The sequence below is a fragment of the Populus nigra genome, chromosome 5 (assembly GCF_951802175.1).
Source record: "Populus nigra chromosome 5, ddPopNigr1.1, whole genome shotgun sequence".
NCBI lineage: Eukaryota > Viridiplantae > Streptophyta > Magnoliopsida > Malpighiales > Salicaceae > Populus > Populus nigra.
Genome location: NC_084856.1, coordinates 14,063,253 through 14,080,285, shown reverse-complemented (window position 1 = coordinate 14,080,285; position 17,033 = coordinate 14,063,253). Strand labels below are relative to the sequence as shown.

The following is a 17,033-nucleotide window of genomic DNA, read 5'->3' as shown; positions in this document are numbered from 1 at the left end:
TAGCAATGAATTATGCAAAAAAACCTATAGACTTTATCTACATTACAAAAAATACACCAAATAAAAAAAAATAACCAAAAAAATAGCAAAAAGAAACTATTAAAGTAAAATGAAATAGAGGAAACAGTAACCTTTTAAACTGATGAAGATGATGAAGAAAACTTGCTAGAGATTGGAGGCGAAAGCTTTGAAGAATGGAGAGGATTCACCGAAGGAGAGAAACGAAGGAGAAGAAAAAATGAACTGAACGGGCGGTCACGTGAACTTATATGGCAGTTTTACCGACGGATTCACCGACGGATATAAAATTAATTATTATTTTAATTTATTCCGTCGGTGATGTGTTAAAAATCTGTCGGTAAATTTTGAATTTCGCACCAAAATTTTTAATGACCCTCCATATTTTTCGTGGTCCGTCGGTAATTCTGTCGGCAATATTAGGCAGTCAGAGGCGCATTTAATGCGCAACCCTTTGAAATTCACGCGGTCCGTCGGTAATGTTGTTGGTAAAATTGACCCGCCGACAACTTATCCGTCGGTAATTTCGACCTCAAAATACCGACAGAAATATTCCATCTGTAAATCCGTTGGTATTTAACGAATTTCTGGTAGTGCTATTGGGCTTGGCAGTGTGCCAAGCCTTGGGCATGCTGAGTTTGACACTGGTCGAACCCAAGAGATGATTAGGTCTGCCAAGCCCCGGGCACGCTGGGTTTGACATTGGTCGAACCCAAGAGATGATTGAGTTTCACACCATCAATTCTATAGATTTTTATATAAAATTTTAGAGGAATTATTTCTCAACAAATAATCTTAATTAAACAAGTTTATACTCCACCAAGACTTTTAAATGTGTTAAAAGTCTTTTATGGCCAGGCATAACACCATCTTTTAATTGGATGAAATGAGTGGAATACTGTTGACAATGCAACTCGAAATATCACGAAGATGAAGTTGCACTCCAACCCATTTTCTTCACAACAGAACAAAACTCATGAGCTATACATACACTATGAGACCTTCAAAACAAATGTTCACAATCTTTATTCTTTACTGCATATATATTTTCAAAGCATCTCTCTCAAGAATATTATTATATTTTCTTTCTCTAAAAAGATACGTATTGAAGGGGTGCAGTGTGGTAGCGGTTGCTTTTTAAAGTTTTTTTTGATTAGAAATGCAACAAAATAATATGCTTTTTATTTTTTAAAAATTATTTTTGACATCAACAGATCAAAACGATCTGAAAAAACAAAAAAAACTTAATTTGAAGCAAAAAAAATTAATTTTTTACAAAAATGCTTTTGAAAAGCAAAAATAAACAGGCTCTTAGGCATTAGAGAGTCCCTACCTCCACCAAAAGGGATCTTTGGTAGGTACTAGTCACAAGCCACCTTAGCTTATTAAGCATCAAATATAACCTATCAACCACCTTGGCTAAAGAAAAGCACGTCACCCGCGCGATGTTTGTTGGTGATTTTTCGTTTGCTTGCTTGATTCGTTGGGAGTCGCCACTTAGCATTTAATTGAGGGTTATTAGGAAACTCGAATGTACTGATCTTATCAGAAATTCACGGGTAAGGGACTGGTTGTGGTTAGGAAATGTATTAGCACCCCTACCTGAGGTAAGCTGCTTAGTGACTTTGATGTGTTAAAGAAGGTTTAAAATTTTTGTCTTTTCATCGGATATTAGAAATACGACTTACGTGTAAGTTCATAATCCTTAACCGTGAGTAAATCAAAATATTAAATTCTTCTTTATTATTTGCAATTTTATCATAAAAAAAACATCCATAAAAAATACAAACACATTCACTTTCACTATATTTTTTATTTTTTTATTTTTTACATCCACACTACAGATCATAAAAAATTTAAAACTAAACAAAAATTACATTAAACAATTTAAAATTTACAAAAATAGCCCCTAAAAATCCAGGAATTGCAGGGAAGGCCTTCTGGAAATGCAGGAACAGTAGCGGCGTGTCTTCTCCACGCGCTGCTGCAAGAAACTCCACAGGACGGGGTTATCTGGAATGGCTTCCTCCCCTCTACACTTTCCTACTAGCGGTGAGAAACCCCTTCACCTGCAAAAAGGAAAAAAATACACAAACAACAGTTGATTTTATTTCTTTCCTTTTTAGATTTGTTTTGGTCTTTTTTTGGATTTGCTTCACGGCATATCGGTTTCTTTTATTCGTCTTCTTCTCTTGTGTTCCATGTACCGGCCGCAAGGAGGAGGAACGGACAAGAGAGGGATGTCGCTGCTGGAGGCAATGAGCTGGGTCTGCTACCGAACGGTTGAAGAAGATGACGAAGAGAGTGGGTTTGTCTTGGCTGGTCTGTGGCCGTTGCTATTGAGGAGATCGAAGAAGAAGAAGACGCTGCTGAGGGGAAGGCTTCGGTATTGATGGAGATGAAGAGATCGGGGAAGATCGGTCTGGGTTCTGTGGGAGAAAGACAGAGGATTTGGTGAGGAGGGAAGGTCTATGGAAGTAGGGTCTTCGGGTGGCTGGTTTGAGGGAGAAGGAGCAGTCAAAGGGAAAAGGCTGGGGGGTGATCACTTACTTAGAGAGGGAGAGTCGATTTTCTTGTTTAGGTGAGCGGCTGGTGTTTTGTTTAGGTCAATGGCCGGAGAGATGAAGCGAGGAGTGATAGCTGAAAAAAAAAACAAAAGCCAGGGGGGCGCGACTTCTCTTGGCTGGGAAAAAAAAATTAGGTTTAGGTTTTTTTTTTGTGTGCCCTCAAATTTGCAAAATGTCCCTCCTCATTTTTTTGTGTGTTGAAGGCTACTATTTATATGTAAAATATTATTTGGTCTTCAAACTTGGTTCCTCAACTTGTTTTTTTTTTGTAAATTTGATTTTTCTTATTTTTTTTGAATTTTTCTTATCAACATTGACTCGAATGAGGAAAATCATTGATTTTAAAAATAACGTGTGAAAAGTCAAACGCATTAAAAAAACCTTTGAAAATTTAAATTCTTTTGAGCCGATGCTGAAAATGCTAAAAACGATGCAAATATATTAACAAATATTTTTTTTGATTTTCGTTGTCTTTCGCTATTTTTAGATTTTTCAAAAATTTTATCAAATAGGTGGGTCAAAAATTGGGTAACAACAAATGCCCCCTCTTTACAATGCTTACGAAGCAAAACTCCTCAATGTTTTACATAGTAAGCTTTATAAAGAAAAGAAAAGGAAAATGATCTCATTATCTTGAACGACCTGCCCCTTTCGAAGAAAGTGGTCTATTTTCAAGGGTGACCAGCCCACACACTCACACTAGTCTATTTTCACGGGTGACCTACCCACACAAACTCACACTAGTCTATTTTTACGGGTGACCTGCCCACGCAGAAAAAAAAGGAAGAGTGGTCTCATTGTAATGGGTGACCTACCCAAGTGGAAGAAAGATCTCATTGTAATAGGTGACCTACCCAGATAAAAAAAACATGGAGAATGGTCTCATTGTAATGGGTGACCTACAAAAAAAAAAAGATGGTCTCATTGTAATGGGTGACCTACCCAAGTGGAAAAAGGAAAGAGTGGTCTCATTTTAATGGGTGACCTACCCAGGTGGAAGAATGACCTCATTGTAATGGGTGACCTACCCAAATAAAAAAACATGGAGAATTGGTCACGTTGTAATGGGTGACCTACCCAGAAAAATATTGGTCTCATTGTAATGGGTGACCTACCCAAAAAAAATGTTGGTCTCATTGTAATGGGTGACCTACCCAAGTGGAAGAATGACCTCATTGTAATGGGTGACCTACCTAGATAAAAAAAACATGGAGAATTGGTCGCGTTGTAATGGGTGACCTACCCAGAAAATGTTGGTCTCATTGTAATGGGTGACCTACCCAAGGAAAAAGGAAAGAGTGGTCTCATTGTAATGGGTGACCTATCCAAGTGGAAGAATGACCTTATTGTAATGGGTGACCTACCCAGGTAAAAAAACATGGAGAATGGTCTCATTGTAATTGGTGACCTGCCCAGAAAAATGTTGGTCTCATTGTAATGAGTGACCTACCCAAGGAAAAAGGAAAGAGTGAAGGCTCAAAGGCGCACTCGAAAGGAGGTAGGGTTAGAAAACGCACTACCTCGGAGATGGTGGCTTAAAGGCGCACTCGAAAGGAGGTAGGGTTTGAAAACGCACTACCAAGAGATGGTGGCTCAAAGGTGCACTTGAAAGGAAGTGAGGGCACAAAGGCGCACTCGAAATGAGGTAGAGTTAGAAAACGCACTATCCAAAAGGTGATGATGAAACACCGATCTAACAATGTTGAAAGCAATGCATTATGATCAATATGCATGTATAATTACCTGAGAAATATAGATCCCTATTTCTTTATGGTTTCTTTCTTTTCTCAAAAGTTAGAGTGTTGGTAGTAAACTTTGATGGTTTTTTTCACTCTTGCTTACTCGAGTCATCTCTTATGATCTTGACCTATAGGAAGGACTTGATATCATCATACTTCTTTGTCTTCCACCCTTTATCTATAGGGTTGCCAATTTTGCCTGACATTTTTCTCAGGAAGGGAATCATGGAGCCAGGCCTAGCATGCGTTTTTGATTGCCCCCTAGCTTGATCATGCCCCCAAGTATTCAATTTAGGTTTAGGGATGAGGCTATGTGAAGAAAGGTTTGACAAGGAGTTGTTTTCATGCAGAAATTTTGGAATTTCAAAGCTATTCTAGACACAGAAATCATTTTGACATTGATTCAAAGCAAACTCATTCTGAAGAAATTCAAGTAATTTCTATGGAGAGGTTTTTTAAAGTGATGAAAACCTTTTGTTTTGCTTTTGGTGAAAATGAAGTGACATTTAGTTGGTAAAAAAGGTTTAAGATTTAATTTCAGGGTTATAGAGAACCGGTCTTCAAAGCATTCATTTTATTTGCATGAATAATGATTTGGTTCGCATGAGAAAGCATTGCCTACCAATCCCGATTGCTTGCCTTTGATCAGAAAGGGCTTGATTAGGCACGTAATGTAGGCTTGAACTCTTGGTTATGAAGAAAAGGATATTTGTAGGCTCAAAAGGTGTTTAAGGGATTTCAAGACTAAGGATCACTTGTGCTTGTTTACTGACCTTTTGTCTTTTAAATTGTCTTTCCAAAATGGTCTATCGTGCCCCCTAGTGTTGGGCTTGAGCTCTTTCTCTTTCTCTTTGTTTTCTTTATTTGGTCGAGCATCATCATATTGATTTTTTTTTATGCTCAGAATTTTTGGATCATTTGGATTTTCTTCATGCCCCCAGCTTTGTTTGGGCACCTTTAATGGTTGAGAATTTTCTTTTATGCCCCCCAGTGTTGCTTGGGCACTTTCAATCGTTGTTTTTTTTTTGTCTCTCGCACTTGCCCCCAGTGTGGGGTGTGATCCTAGCCAAGGTTATTCCTAAAAAAAACTTTACTAGGCTCAAAAGAGGACTGCAAGGGATACATTTTACCCTCATGAAAAGATTATCAAATATAGCCTTTCTTCATTCCAAACTCATGCATTTAGGATCGGTAAGCCTTGCTTTCATGCGAGTATGTAAAGTGATTTCTCATTATTCATTCAAATAAAACTCAATTTTAGAGTCACCTCATTATGTTATTTTTTTTCAGGATTTTTCAGGTTTTCTAGGTATAAGGTTACCTTTCTAAGGGATTACTTGAATTTTCAGAACTTGTTTGCTTGGACAAACACATACATGGTTTCTGCTTTTGTACTAAACTTTGAATTCCCAAAAATCCTTGTGAACATGTGCGATCATGCATAGTTTTGGAAGAAAAGGGAAACACACACAAAAAAAAAATTTGGCGCAATAGTTTCATGCTTAAAGGTTATTATGCTCAATGTGTTATTTGCATGAAACAACAACAAAAATAAAAGCATGTCATGAACACAGGAAAACACATGATCTTATTAACAAGAAAGGCTCATGTGACAGAGAAAATCTTGTGACATTATGAGCTTATTAACAAGACTGAAACAGGTTGAAACAAAAAATCAAGAAGCTTTGAAGGCATGATCAAACAGAGATAGTTATTTTTGGATAGAACAAGAACATGCTCCAATCTGCAACTGTGGTGCAATTCCCCTTCTGTCAGCTTTCCCATAAAAGCTTTTGTAGAAATGCTGGATTGTGTTGAGGCTCTTGACCATGTTTGCCCCTAATTTCTTCGGGTTGAGTTGTTGTTGGGTTTTGAACAAAGATGATAGGTCAGTTGGAAGGAACTTCCTCAGAGTTATTTTTCAGTATTTGCTCGAGGAAGCTAGAGGCGAGTCACGCTTGTCTTTAAAAACTTCAACTCTTCTTGAAAATGGATGTTATGGTGAGCACGCTCTTTATCTTTCATGTTTCTCGCTCGAAGTCGGGTGTTGTAGACTCGCAGGGGACCTACTTTTCATCCCGGTGCATGCATGATAAATGTATGAACATGTAATCTATATGATGAACTCACCCATCGAGAGGTGACATATGATCGTAACTCTTGCATGATGAAACAAGAATCTTGATTCTTGCCCAAACTCTACAATGAAAATTTTCTAAGTGACGGTCATTGTGTCACCCACAAGTTTTGAGTTCAAGATGCTTCAAGAAGGGTTTGCCCTGATGTAAATAAAGATAGCACATACAACCTAAGAACAAGTTCTATTCATTATGTGAACATGTGTAGGTTTTCTACCTGGTCTCAAAAGGGTCTCATATTTGCCCAGTAACGATCTTTGTAAAGACAGTATAGGAGTGTTGCGAGAAATAATTAAGGCACGTATACCCACCATTACAAAGCAGGCATTCAGATATGAGGTGATGACCAATAGTCATATGGCAGATTGCTACTTCCCCACCTAATCTAGAAGCTTGTGTGTGCTTTAAAAAATAAAGACATATGATGCATGAGACAATTCTATAAAATGCATAGATAAAACAAAAATAAAATAAGACAAAAACGCAAAAACTTAAACACATCAAATACACAAAGTTTAGTCCAATATTGTCAGAAACAATACCTTCCCCAGCGAAGTTGTCATTCTGTTGCACGTCACCCGCGCGACGTCTGTTGGCGATTTTTTGTTTGCTTGCTTGATTTGTTGGGAGTCGCCACCTAGTATTTAATTAAGAGTTACTAAGAAACCCGAATGTACTAGTTTTATCAGAAATTCACGTCTAAGAGGTAAGCTGCTTCATAGCTTTGATGTATTAAAAAAGTTTTAAAAGTTTTATCTTTTCATCGGAAATCAAAAATACGACTTACGTGTAAGTTCATAATCCTTAACCATAAACAAATCAAAATATTAAATTCTTCTTTATTCTTTACAATTTTATCATAAAAAAAACATTCATAAAAAATACAAACAACACATTCACTTTCACTATATTTTTTCTTTTTTACATCCACATTACAAATTATAAAAAATTTAAAACTAAACAAAAATTACATTAAACAATTTAAAATTGCAGGAATTGCAGGGAAAGCCTTCTGGAAATGCAGGAACAGTGCCACGTGCCGCCGCAAGAAACTCCACAGGACGGGGCGATCCGGAACGGCTTCCTCCCCTCTTCACTTTCCTGCCGGCGGTGAGAGTCCCCGTCACTTGTAAAAAGGAGAAAAATACACAAATGGCAGTTGATTTTATTTCTTTCTTTTTTAGACCTGTTTCGGTCTCTTTTTGGATCTGCTTCACGGCAGATCTATTTTTTTTGTTCGTCTTCTTCTCTTCTGTTCCATGCACTGGCCGCAAGAGAGGGATGTCGCTACTAGAGACAGTGAGCTGGGTCTGCTTCCGACTGGTTGAAGGAGATGATGAAGAGAGTGGGTCTGTCTTGGCTGGTCTGTGGCCGTTGCTGTTGAGGAGATCAAAAGAGAAGAAGACGTTGCTGAGGGAAAGGCTTCGGTGTTGATGGAGATGAGGAGATCGGGGAAGATCGGTCTGGGTTCTGTGGGAGAAAGACGGAGGATTTGGTGAGGAGGGAAGGTCTGTGGAAATGGGGTCTTCGGGTGGCTGGTTTGAGGGAGAAGGAGCAGCCAAAGGGAAAAGGCTGGGGGGTGGCCGCCTGCTTGGAGAGGGAGAGTCGGTTTTCTTGTTTAGGTGAGCGGCTAGATAGATGGAGCGGGGAGAGACAGCAAAAAAAAAAACCAAAAGCCAGGGGAGGCGCGACTGGAAAAAAAAAATTAGGTTTAGGGTTTTTTTTTTTGTTATCCCTAAATTTACAAATTATCCCCTCCTCACTTTTGAAAGCCATTATTTATAGGTAAATTATTGTTTGATCCCTTTTGGTTTCAAACTTGATCCCTCAACTTCTTTTTTATTTTTATAAATTTGATTTTTTTTATTTTTTTATTTTTCTTATCAACATTAACTCGAATAAAAAAAATCATTGATTTTAAAAATAATGCATGAAATATATATATGTTTTTGGATTTTCATTGTTTTTTGCTATTTTTGAATTTTTTAAAATTTTTATCAAATAGGTGGGTCAAAAATTGGATAACAACAATGAGATTAATAGAACCAATTGATTAACCAATTATCTAACCCGGAAATTCTATTCCTAAATTACTTGGATATTTTTTTGGTCTTCTTCACCAAATATATATATATATATATATATATATATATATATATATATATATATATATTAAAAAACCCTACAATATTATGATTCTTGACAAACCTTCATTTAACCAACTATACGAGTAAGCCTAATTATTGATTTAAATTTTGAAGATAGTATTTAACAAATATAATAGAAGAAAATGATAACATCTCAACATGTGAATGAAAAATAAATAAATAAATAAATTGTTCTGAGTTTTGTTTCATTGATTATGCACAGGTATCGATAAGCACCAATGCTTAAATATGGAGACCCATTCGATACCAAATGGTTGGTGTAAAAGGCATTAAACCTGGATATTTTCATTTGCTACTAGTCAAACTTTTGAAATTGAATCGAAGCCACAAAAAAAAAAAAATGTTTTACAAGTCCACCAAGTTATCCTCTCCTTAAGTAAACGCAATTGAATATTCCAGCAAGTTTGTATATAAAATGGTTTTAGTAACAACATATTAGAGCTATAGCAAGCCTTGTGTTAGGAGCATATATCTTAGGAAATTAAGATGGCGAGAGAGTTCATAGTTCATGATGGTAGTGTCCATTCAGAAGCAGGCTTCCTGCTTGATTCCTCCGAGGCTTTTCTGTTGTTATGCATGATAGTTGTTTCCTTGTCAATTATTTCCATGGTCATATTCGCTTGTGGTGATAGTGGTTCAGGCGGAGGTGGAGGCCGCCGCAGACAGGGGGGCTTTTCTGGAGCTGGAGCTGGAGCTGGTGGAGGTAGTGGTTGTGGTGGTGGAGGTGGAGGAGGTGGTTGTGGTGGTGGAGGTGGAGGATGTTAAAAACTTTAGTGGAGTTACTTGCTGTCGGGGGGGCTTTCCTGGAGCTGGTGGAGGTGTTTGTGGAGGAGCTGAAGGAGGTGGTGGTGGAGGAGGATGTTAAGGACTTTAGTGGAGTTATTTCTATGGAAAAAAATTAAGATTTCTCATGCTCTTTGAGCATTATTGTTAGCTTTCATTTATTATTTAATAAAGTTTCTGAAGCCATTTTACACATCCATCGAGCTTAAATAGCTTTTATAAATCACTTTAAAGAAGCATTTTGTGCATTCAAGGTATGCTATAGTATAAATCTATGAAGTTAACGAATAAAACATATTTTTTTTAACCAAACCAATAGTTAAGATTAATAATCATATTATTTAAATCATATCGTTTACATTTTAATTTTACTTATTGACTTGAATTCCTTGTTTCCTATTATAGCTTGGTTTAATTCTTAACATTAACAAAACCTTATCAGCCTTGGAAAAATACCGTAAATATGTATCCATTCACATTATTTATTGAAATAGCACATTAATGTTTTTGCCCTTCCAACAAAAAATATTAAATTGACTATTGGGGCAGTGATTTCTTTCTAGAAGACGTACTAATCATTACCTAAATTAATTAAGAATAAATAAATTTTTATCCATTTTAAAAGCACAGTGAAACAAAAAAAAAAAGATCCTAAAAGCAAAAAAATAAAAATAAAATTGATGTTCAAGGGTTTTTTTTATTTTCACAAAGATTTTCTCATTCTTAATAAGTCAGTTGATGGACAATTTAATATTTTTTTAAATATAAAAAATAAAAAAATAAAAAGCATTGTGAAATGATCAAGGTGCTTTATCATAAGAATTATTTTTAAAAAAGTATGCATATTTGATTTATATATAATTATTCATAAAGTAGTAAAGTAATTGCTAACATTATCATAACTAAACTACTATCTTATGTCAAAAGCATGGTATAATCATATGATTTTCAAAATATGATTGTAATTACTATTTTTTGAAGAGAATTTTGTTTAATATATAAAAAGAAAATAATTAAATAAAAAGGAAAATTGCAGGAGAGCCAAGAGAGCTAAACCTAGCCATACCTCAACTAGAAAGGACAATCCAAGTGTGCGTGGATTTGGAAGGCGAGAGTCGCATGCCAAGTGTTTAAAAAACAAAAAGCGTAGGTGTCTCTAGACTTGGAAGGTGAGGTCTGCATGGTTGATCTTTGAAAAGAAAAATTAAGGTCCAACCTTGAAAACCAAATTTCAACTTGTTTTCACCTCTAAAACACCATTATAGAAATCTCCATAACTCTTGTTGCAACCCACAGAACTATTTGCATTCAAACTATTAGCATTCAAGATGATCCAAGCGTGCATGGATTTGGAAGGCCAGAGCCGCATGCCTCGTCATTAATAAAAAAACAAAAAGCCTAGACGTGCCCAGATTTTAAACTTTTGAATGGATGCCATGCAAGGGAAGTAGGAATTTATTATCCTTAATAGTGAATTCGGACGTAAGAGATATAATTGAAAAGTATGATATATTAAAGATTTTATATAAGAATAAATTTATTAACTATTTATCCAAACAATTGATTTGGTGATTGACAAACCCTAGTTTTCTTCAAAAGCAGAATTTTTTTTTTGGCAAGACCAAGGGAGAAACACATGAAAAACAAAAACAAAGGGGAAGAAAGTAGCTTTGGAAAGTCAGCACATCTTTGCTATCGTCTTCGTCCCCAAGCATCCTAGCACCAGATAAGCTGCGTTTTCCCTCCCTTTGAAAATTTAATTACCTCATTCTTGTAGCAAGAGTGTGTGAACAATTCACACACGCCTGCCCGGCTACATCACTAGGCTGGGCTAGTGGCCAGGCTTGGCTTGGCCGGCTGGACCAAACCCAGCCAATATGACTAGGTTGGATTCAATCCATACAAAAAATAGAAAGCTATTAAGACCGGGCTGAGCTTGGGCCTTAGATTAGGCTGGGCCGGCTGGACCAAGCCGAGGCTAGGTTGACCCGATTTGTTTTGGGCTAAGGGTGTGTGTCGCACCCGACATCGCGGCGGCTCATAAAATAATCTCGAATATGAAAAAAAAATAGATTTTTGGCATCCTGTTCTTAAAAAAAAGGTGTCTTGTTTGGGGAGTCGCCACCAAATATTATGGTCACTAGGAACCTTAACTGGTCAATAGAGATTTTATGGTTCGGGACTGGTTACATAAAAGGGAAGATATTATCACCCCTTAAACTGCATTGCTGTTTTTTGTCTTAATTGCTAAATTTTTTATTGGTTTACGTTCTGATGATTTATTCACGATATTCCTGACTCTGGCATTAGTGAATATTTGACTACGGATAATTCCAACTCTGGCGTTGGTAACTATTACGTAGCTATAAAATAAATTTAGATTAATATTTTTTATTCCTGACTCTAACGTTAGTGAATAAACAAATAAACTAAATTCATTTTATTAAGCATTCACATATTTTTCTATTTCTGATGTAGTTAAATAAAAAAAACAATTAAATCAGTGTTTTTATTCCTGACTCTAGCGTTAGTGAATAAATAAATAAATTTATTTATTTTGCATACATGCACATATATTTTTTCCTTGCTAAATAAAATAAAATATAACGAATAAAAATAATATAAACTCAAACCAGTATTTTACTCCCGACTCTGGCGTTAGTGAATAAACTGGTAAATTTATATTATTTTTATTCATGCATACACATATTTTTTCTATTTTTCTATTTCTCCTATTTTTTATTTTTTTCTATTTTTTTTATTATTTTTGGGGTTGGGCCCAGCTCAGCCCATATGAGCTAGGTTAAGCCCAGCCGGCCCAACCTGGTCACTTGCCCAAGCCAGTGACCCGGCTGGGCCACAACACGCATGAACTAGTTTCATGCGTGCATAGCACTGTGCGAAGGTAATTAATTACCTTCGCACATTGCTAAATGCACTGAACTTAAGAAATGAAAACGACGAAACAGAGAAGGCTTACCTTGCTGCAGGTTGCTTCACCGGAGCGTGTCGGACGAAGATCAGTGGTGGCATCCGTTGATAGGAAGCTAGAATTCCTCCTTCTACCTCTGCTTTCCTGCCCTCTGTTTCCTCTACTCTCGTCTGAAAAATTATTCAAGTGCTCTGTTTTTTAAAACTCTCTCTACTTTTTCTCGGTTTGTTTCTGTTTTCGTTGTTTTAAGGTCGGTATTGGTAAGGGAAGGGTTCACTTCTGGTATAGGGTTCTAAAAAACACTTAAAAATTCGGCTAGTATCTTTGTGTTTCTCTCTTTTGGTTTCGTTCGTCCCCCTCTCCCTTTAACCCCCCTCCTCTTCGGTGCTGCTCGGTTTATATAGGGCTTGGCGGGTTGATAACGGGCGGTAGGCTAAGGGTCGGCCACCATTATGGCGCCCATAACTGAAGCTAACGGACAACGATTACTGCTGCAACGTTCCTCCCTCCAATACTACAGAAACAGTCACTAGTTTAAAGGAGAAGAAGATGAACAACGTCTTCAAAACGACACCATTTGGAGATAAATAGTGGCCATTTTCACTTTGACCCGTGAAGTTTCGAAAATTTTATAATTAAGCCCCTGGTTTAAACCGTAATTTTCCCTGCATTTCGGTGCCATTTACAAGTTAGTCATTGGACTTTAATCTGCTGCAATCGTGTCCCCAATTAACCCCAAACTTTTTCTTCAATTAAGTCCCTGATTTCATTAATTTAATTAAATCCAAAGTCCTATTAAGTCTAAAACTTATCAATTCTCCAATTAAGCACCTAATTGGATTAATTAAATTAATCCCAAGCTTAATTAAGTCTCAATATTTATCAATTCTCCAATTAAATCCTTGTTTGGATTAATTAAATTAATTTCAAGCTTAATTAAGTCTAAAAATTTATCAATTCTCCAATTAAACCCTTACTTGGATTAATTAAATTAATTTCAAGCTCAATCAAGTCTAAAAATTTATCAATTCTCCAATTAAACCCTTAATTAGATTAATTAAATTAATTCCAAGCTTAATTAGATTAATTTCAAAGTTTAATTAAACCCCAAAACTTCCAATTATTTTGCTCTTAACCCAAATTTTAATTCATTCTTCATTTATTTCATTTTACTTGTTTTTCCATCATTATTATTATTATTATTCCATCATTTTTTTTTATCCTTTTCCGTAAATAAAATAATTAAAATAAAATGATAAAAAATTAGGTTATGATAGTTGCCCCCTCTTTATAATATTTACTATGCAAAGATATTGGAAAATTTCATTTTCTTTTAGCTTTGTGTAGTAAATTTATAAAGAAAGTAGAAACAGAAAGAACTTTTTTTTTCAAGTCTTGAAAATTTTGAAAGCAATAGATTGACACACGACCTTTACAGAGAGTGTAGAAATCAAGAAACAAGTCATTTGGAAGACGACCCATTTGTTTTTGTATATATATTTTTTATTTTTTTTGTTTTTTTTAGCAGTGGTCTCATTGTGATGGGTGACCTACCCAAGTACAAAAAAAGAAAAATAAGGGCTCGAAGGCACACTCAAAAGAATGTGAGGGCTCAAAGGCGCTCGAAGAGGAAAGCGAGTGCTCAAAGGCGCTGCAAGAAGAAAGCGAGTGCTCAAAGGCGCTGCAAGAAGAAAGCGAGTGCTCAAAGGCACTCGAAGAAGAAAGCGAGTGCTCAAAGGCACTCGAAGAAGAAAGCGAGTGCTCAAAGGCGCTGCAAGAAGAAAGCGAGTGCTCAAAGGCACTCGAAGAAGAAAGCGAGGGCTCAAAGGCGCTCAAAGAAGAAAGCGAGTGCTCAAAGGCATTCGAAGAGGAAAGCGAGGCTTCAAAGGCGCTACAAGAAGAAAGCAAATGCTCAAAGGCACTCGAGGAGGGAAGCGAGGGCTCAAAGGCACTCCAAGAAGAAAACGAGTGCTCAAAGGCACTCGAAGAGGAAAGCGAGGGCTCAAAGGCGCTACAAGAAGAAAACGAATGCTCAAAGGCACTCGAGGAGGGAAGCGAGTGCTCAAAGGCGCTGCAAGAAGAAAGCGAGTGCTCAAAGGCACTCGAAGACGAAAGCGAGTGCTCAAAGGCGCTGCAAGAAGAAAGCGAGTGCTCAAAGGCACTCGAGGAGGGAAGCGAGGGCTCAAAAGCGCTTCAAGAAGGAAGTGAAGGCTCAAAGGCGCTCGAAGAGGAAAACAAGGGCTCAAAGGCGCTTGAAGAGAAGTGAGGGCTTAAAGGCATTCAAAGAGGAAAACGAGTGCTCAAAGGTGCTCAAAGAGGAAAGCGAGTGCTCAAATGCACTCGAGGAGGGAAGCGAGGGCTCAAAGGCGCTCCAAGAAGAAAGCGAGTGCTCAAAGGCACTCGAAGAGGAAAACAAGTGCTCAAAGGCGCTCGAAGAGAAAAGTGAGGCGCACTCGAAAGGATAAGGGCTTGAAAGCACCCTAAAAATGATGATCAAAGGCTCGAAGGCACATTTAAAGGAGGTGGAAAAACACAGAGATTTTTCAGATGGCCTATTTCTCATGGGCGGCCTGCCAAGGTTGATAAATTCTCCAAAATGAAAACTTTTCAACAGCTATTTCGATCTTTGGCCATTTCAAGTTGGTCGTCCACTTGATGGATTTTTCTCATATGAAATTTGCAAAACTCATTGTCCAATGTCTGAAAGTTTAGATGATATGCATGCATCTTTACCTGTTTTGAAATATAAGCCCCCATTTCTTCTTAATCTTTTTATTGCTTGATGGATGAGGACTCACTACCTTTGATTTGGGTCCTCTTTGTCGCTTGGTTTCTAGCCCACTCGAGTTGGCCCATGTAAGTCTATTTCTAGATTTGTTTACACAACTCAGCCTTTGTGATGCCTATCGTGACCCACTTGCTTGTTAGAGATTTTATGTCTCGTTAAATAATTTGAGAGGATCATTCATTACTCCTCGTCTCACTGCTAAAAACATTCGATGTCACTTGCTGAAAGGATCAAACTGTCTTTCATAAACCAAAATGCCCCCTTGTCTTGTTGTAAGAAATATTCCTCTCTTTTTATAGAAGAGAAAATACAATGTTGCCCCCTTGTACTGGTCATTGCCCTCAAGTGCGCTTTGCTAACGACTTAGACAAATAATGGTTTTAAAAGACCATTATCTCATTTCTCTTTTTGTTCATTTTGGTAAAGGAATATGGGTCCAGAGTAAATCTTGAAATCTTGATCTTGCATTCTGAAAACAAAAATTGTTTCGTTGTGAGTCTAAAATAATTTGCTTTTAAAATCTTACAACTCCTTGGTTATTTTCTTTTTTTTTGAAAAATAAAGTATTTGCTCTTATGTTTGGCAATGAAATCTTTGGTGGAAATACGTCATGAGATAACATTTTATTTCAAAGTGAAGGGCTCGAAAAAAAGCTTGAGGTTTGGTATGAGTAAAATTTATCTCTTTTTAAACATTCATTTTTATCAGCATGAATAATAATGAGTAGTTTGTTCTTGATGTCATGAATCTTATGAAAAAGTATTCTTTGCATTTTGAGATCATTGTTTATTGTTTTAAGTTGCTTGCTTGCTTGATTAGAAAGGACTTCTATAGGGACGTAACGTAAGTTGTGGTTCTTGGTTATGAAAGAAATGGATTCATAAGGCTCAAAGAGTATTTCAGGGTTTCAAAGACCGAGGATCACTATCAACAGTTTGACTCTTGACGTCATTCACATTTTCTTTTGCTGCTTTTCTTTGATTTGCCCTTTGTCATTGTTTTGGCTATCACTTTTTCTTGTGATTTGAGCATGCCCCCTAGCATTTGAGTTTTTTAGGCTCTTTATGCCTTTTTGGCTTTCTTGCAGCTTTTTCTCTTTTCATTGAAATTTTCTCTTGTCCCCTAGTGTGGGGTGTGATCCTAGTCGGGATTTTTTTCATGAAAGAAAAATTATTCAGGCTCAAAAAGGGGTAGTAAGGGATGTACTTTTTCAGAACGTGAAAGGAATAACAAAGATGACCTTTCCTCATTTCAAGCACAAGCAGTTAAGATCAATAAACTTTGACCTCATCCAGTATGATGTTTTGGTCTTTGCAAAGATACATTTCATGAATCATGAGCAACGAGTTCACTACGTACCATTATTCATACATTTAAAAAACATGATTCAAGAGTCATAAGGTAAGGGTGTTTATTCACTTCTCCTTTTTTTTTGTCACCTCAATGATGGAGTTGCTTGATTCACTTGTCATTCTACAAGTAGAATGTCAAAAATATCATTTTTGAATGAACATCAATTTATTTTTGAGATTAAAATGCCAGATCAAATTTTCAAAACTCCAATAGGGAAACTGATTTTGGTAAAAGAGATGAATTGCGTCTATGAGATCATGCGCGATTGTAAGGGTATATTTTTTTTTGGGTTCTTTGGTTTTTTTTTGGCAGGCACCTTTTATGAAAAATATGCAAAGAGAAATCATTGGCCCAATCTTATTTATTGATTTGATAAAGATTTATACATCATGGATAATATTTCTTTACAGAATTAGAGTTCACAGGCCTAACTACGTCTTCCCCATCCATTCTAGTTAGCATCAACGCCCCTCCTGAAAATGCCTTCTTCACTATATAGGGTCCTTCATAATTGGGCGCCCATTTACTACGATCTTTTCCTGGTAGT

At 36.7% G+C, this 17,033-nt stretch overlaps 1 protein-coding gene across 1 annotated transcript; it reads left to right on the top strand.

Annotated features, from left to right (window-relative positions):
* The first annotated feature begins 9,116 nt into the window (after positions 1-9,116).
* Positions 9,117-14,810, top strand: LOC133694429 (uncharacterized). The gene is made up of 2 exons (XM_062115929.1): positions 9,117-9,363; positions 14,341-14,810. The coding sequence occupies exons 1-2, from the start codon at positions 9,117-9,119 to the stop codon at positions 14,808-14,810; spliced, it is 717 nt and encodes a 238-aa protein (XP_061971913.1).
* The last annotated feature ends 2,223 nt before the right edge of the window (positions 14,811-17,033 follow it).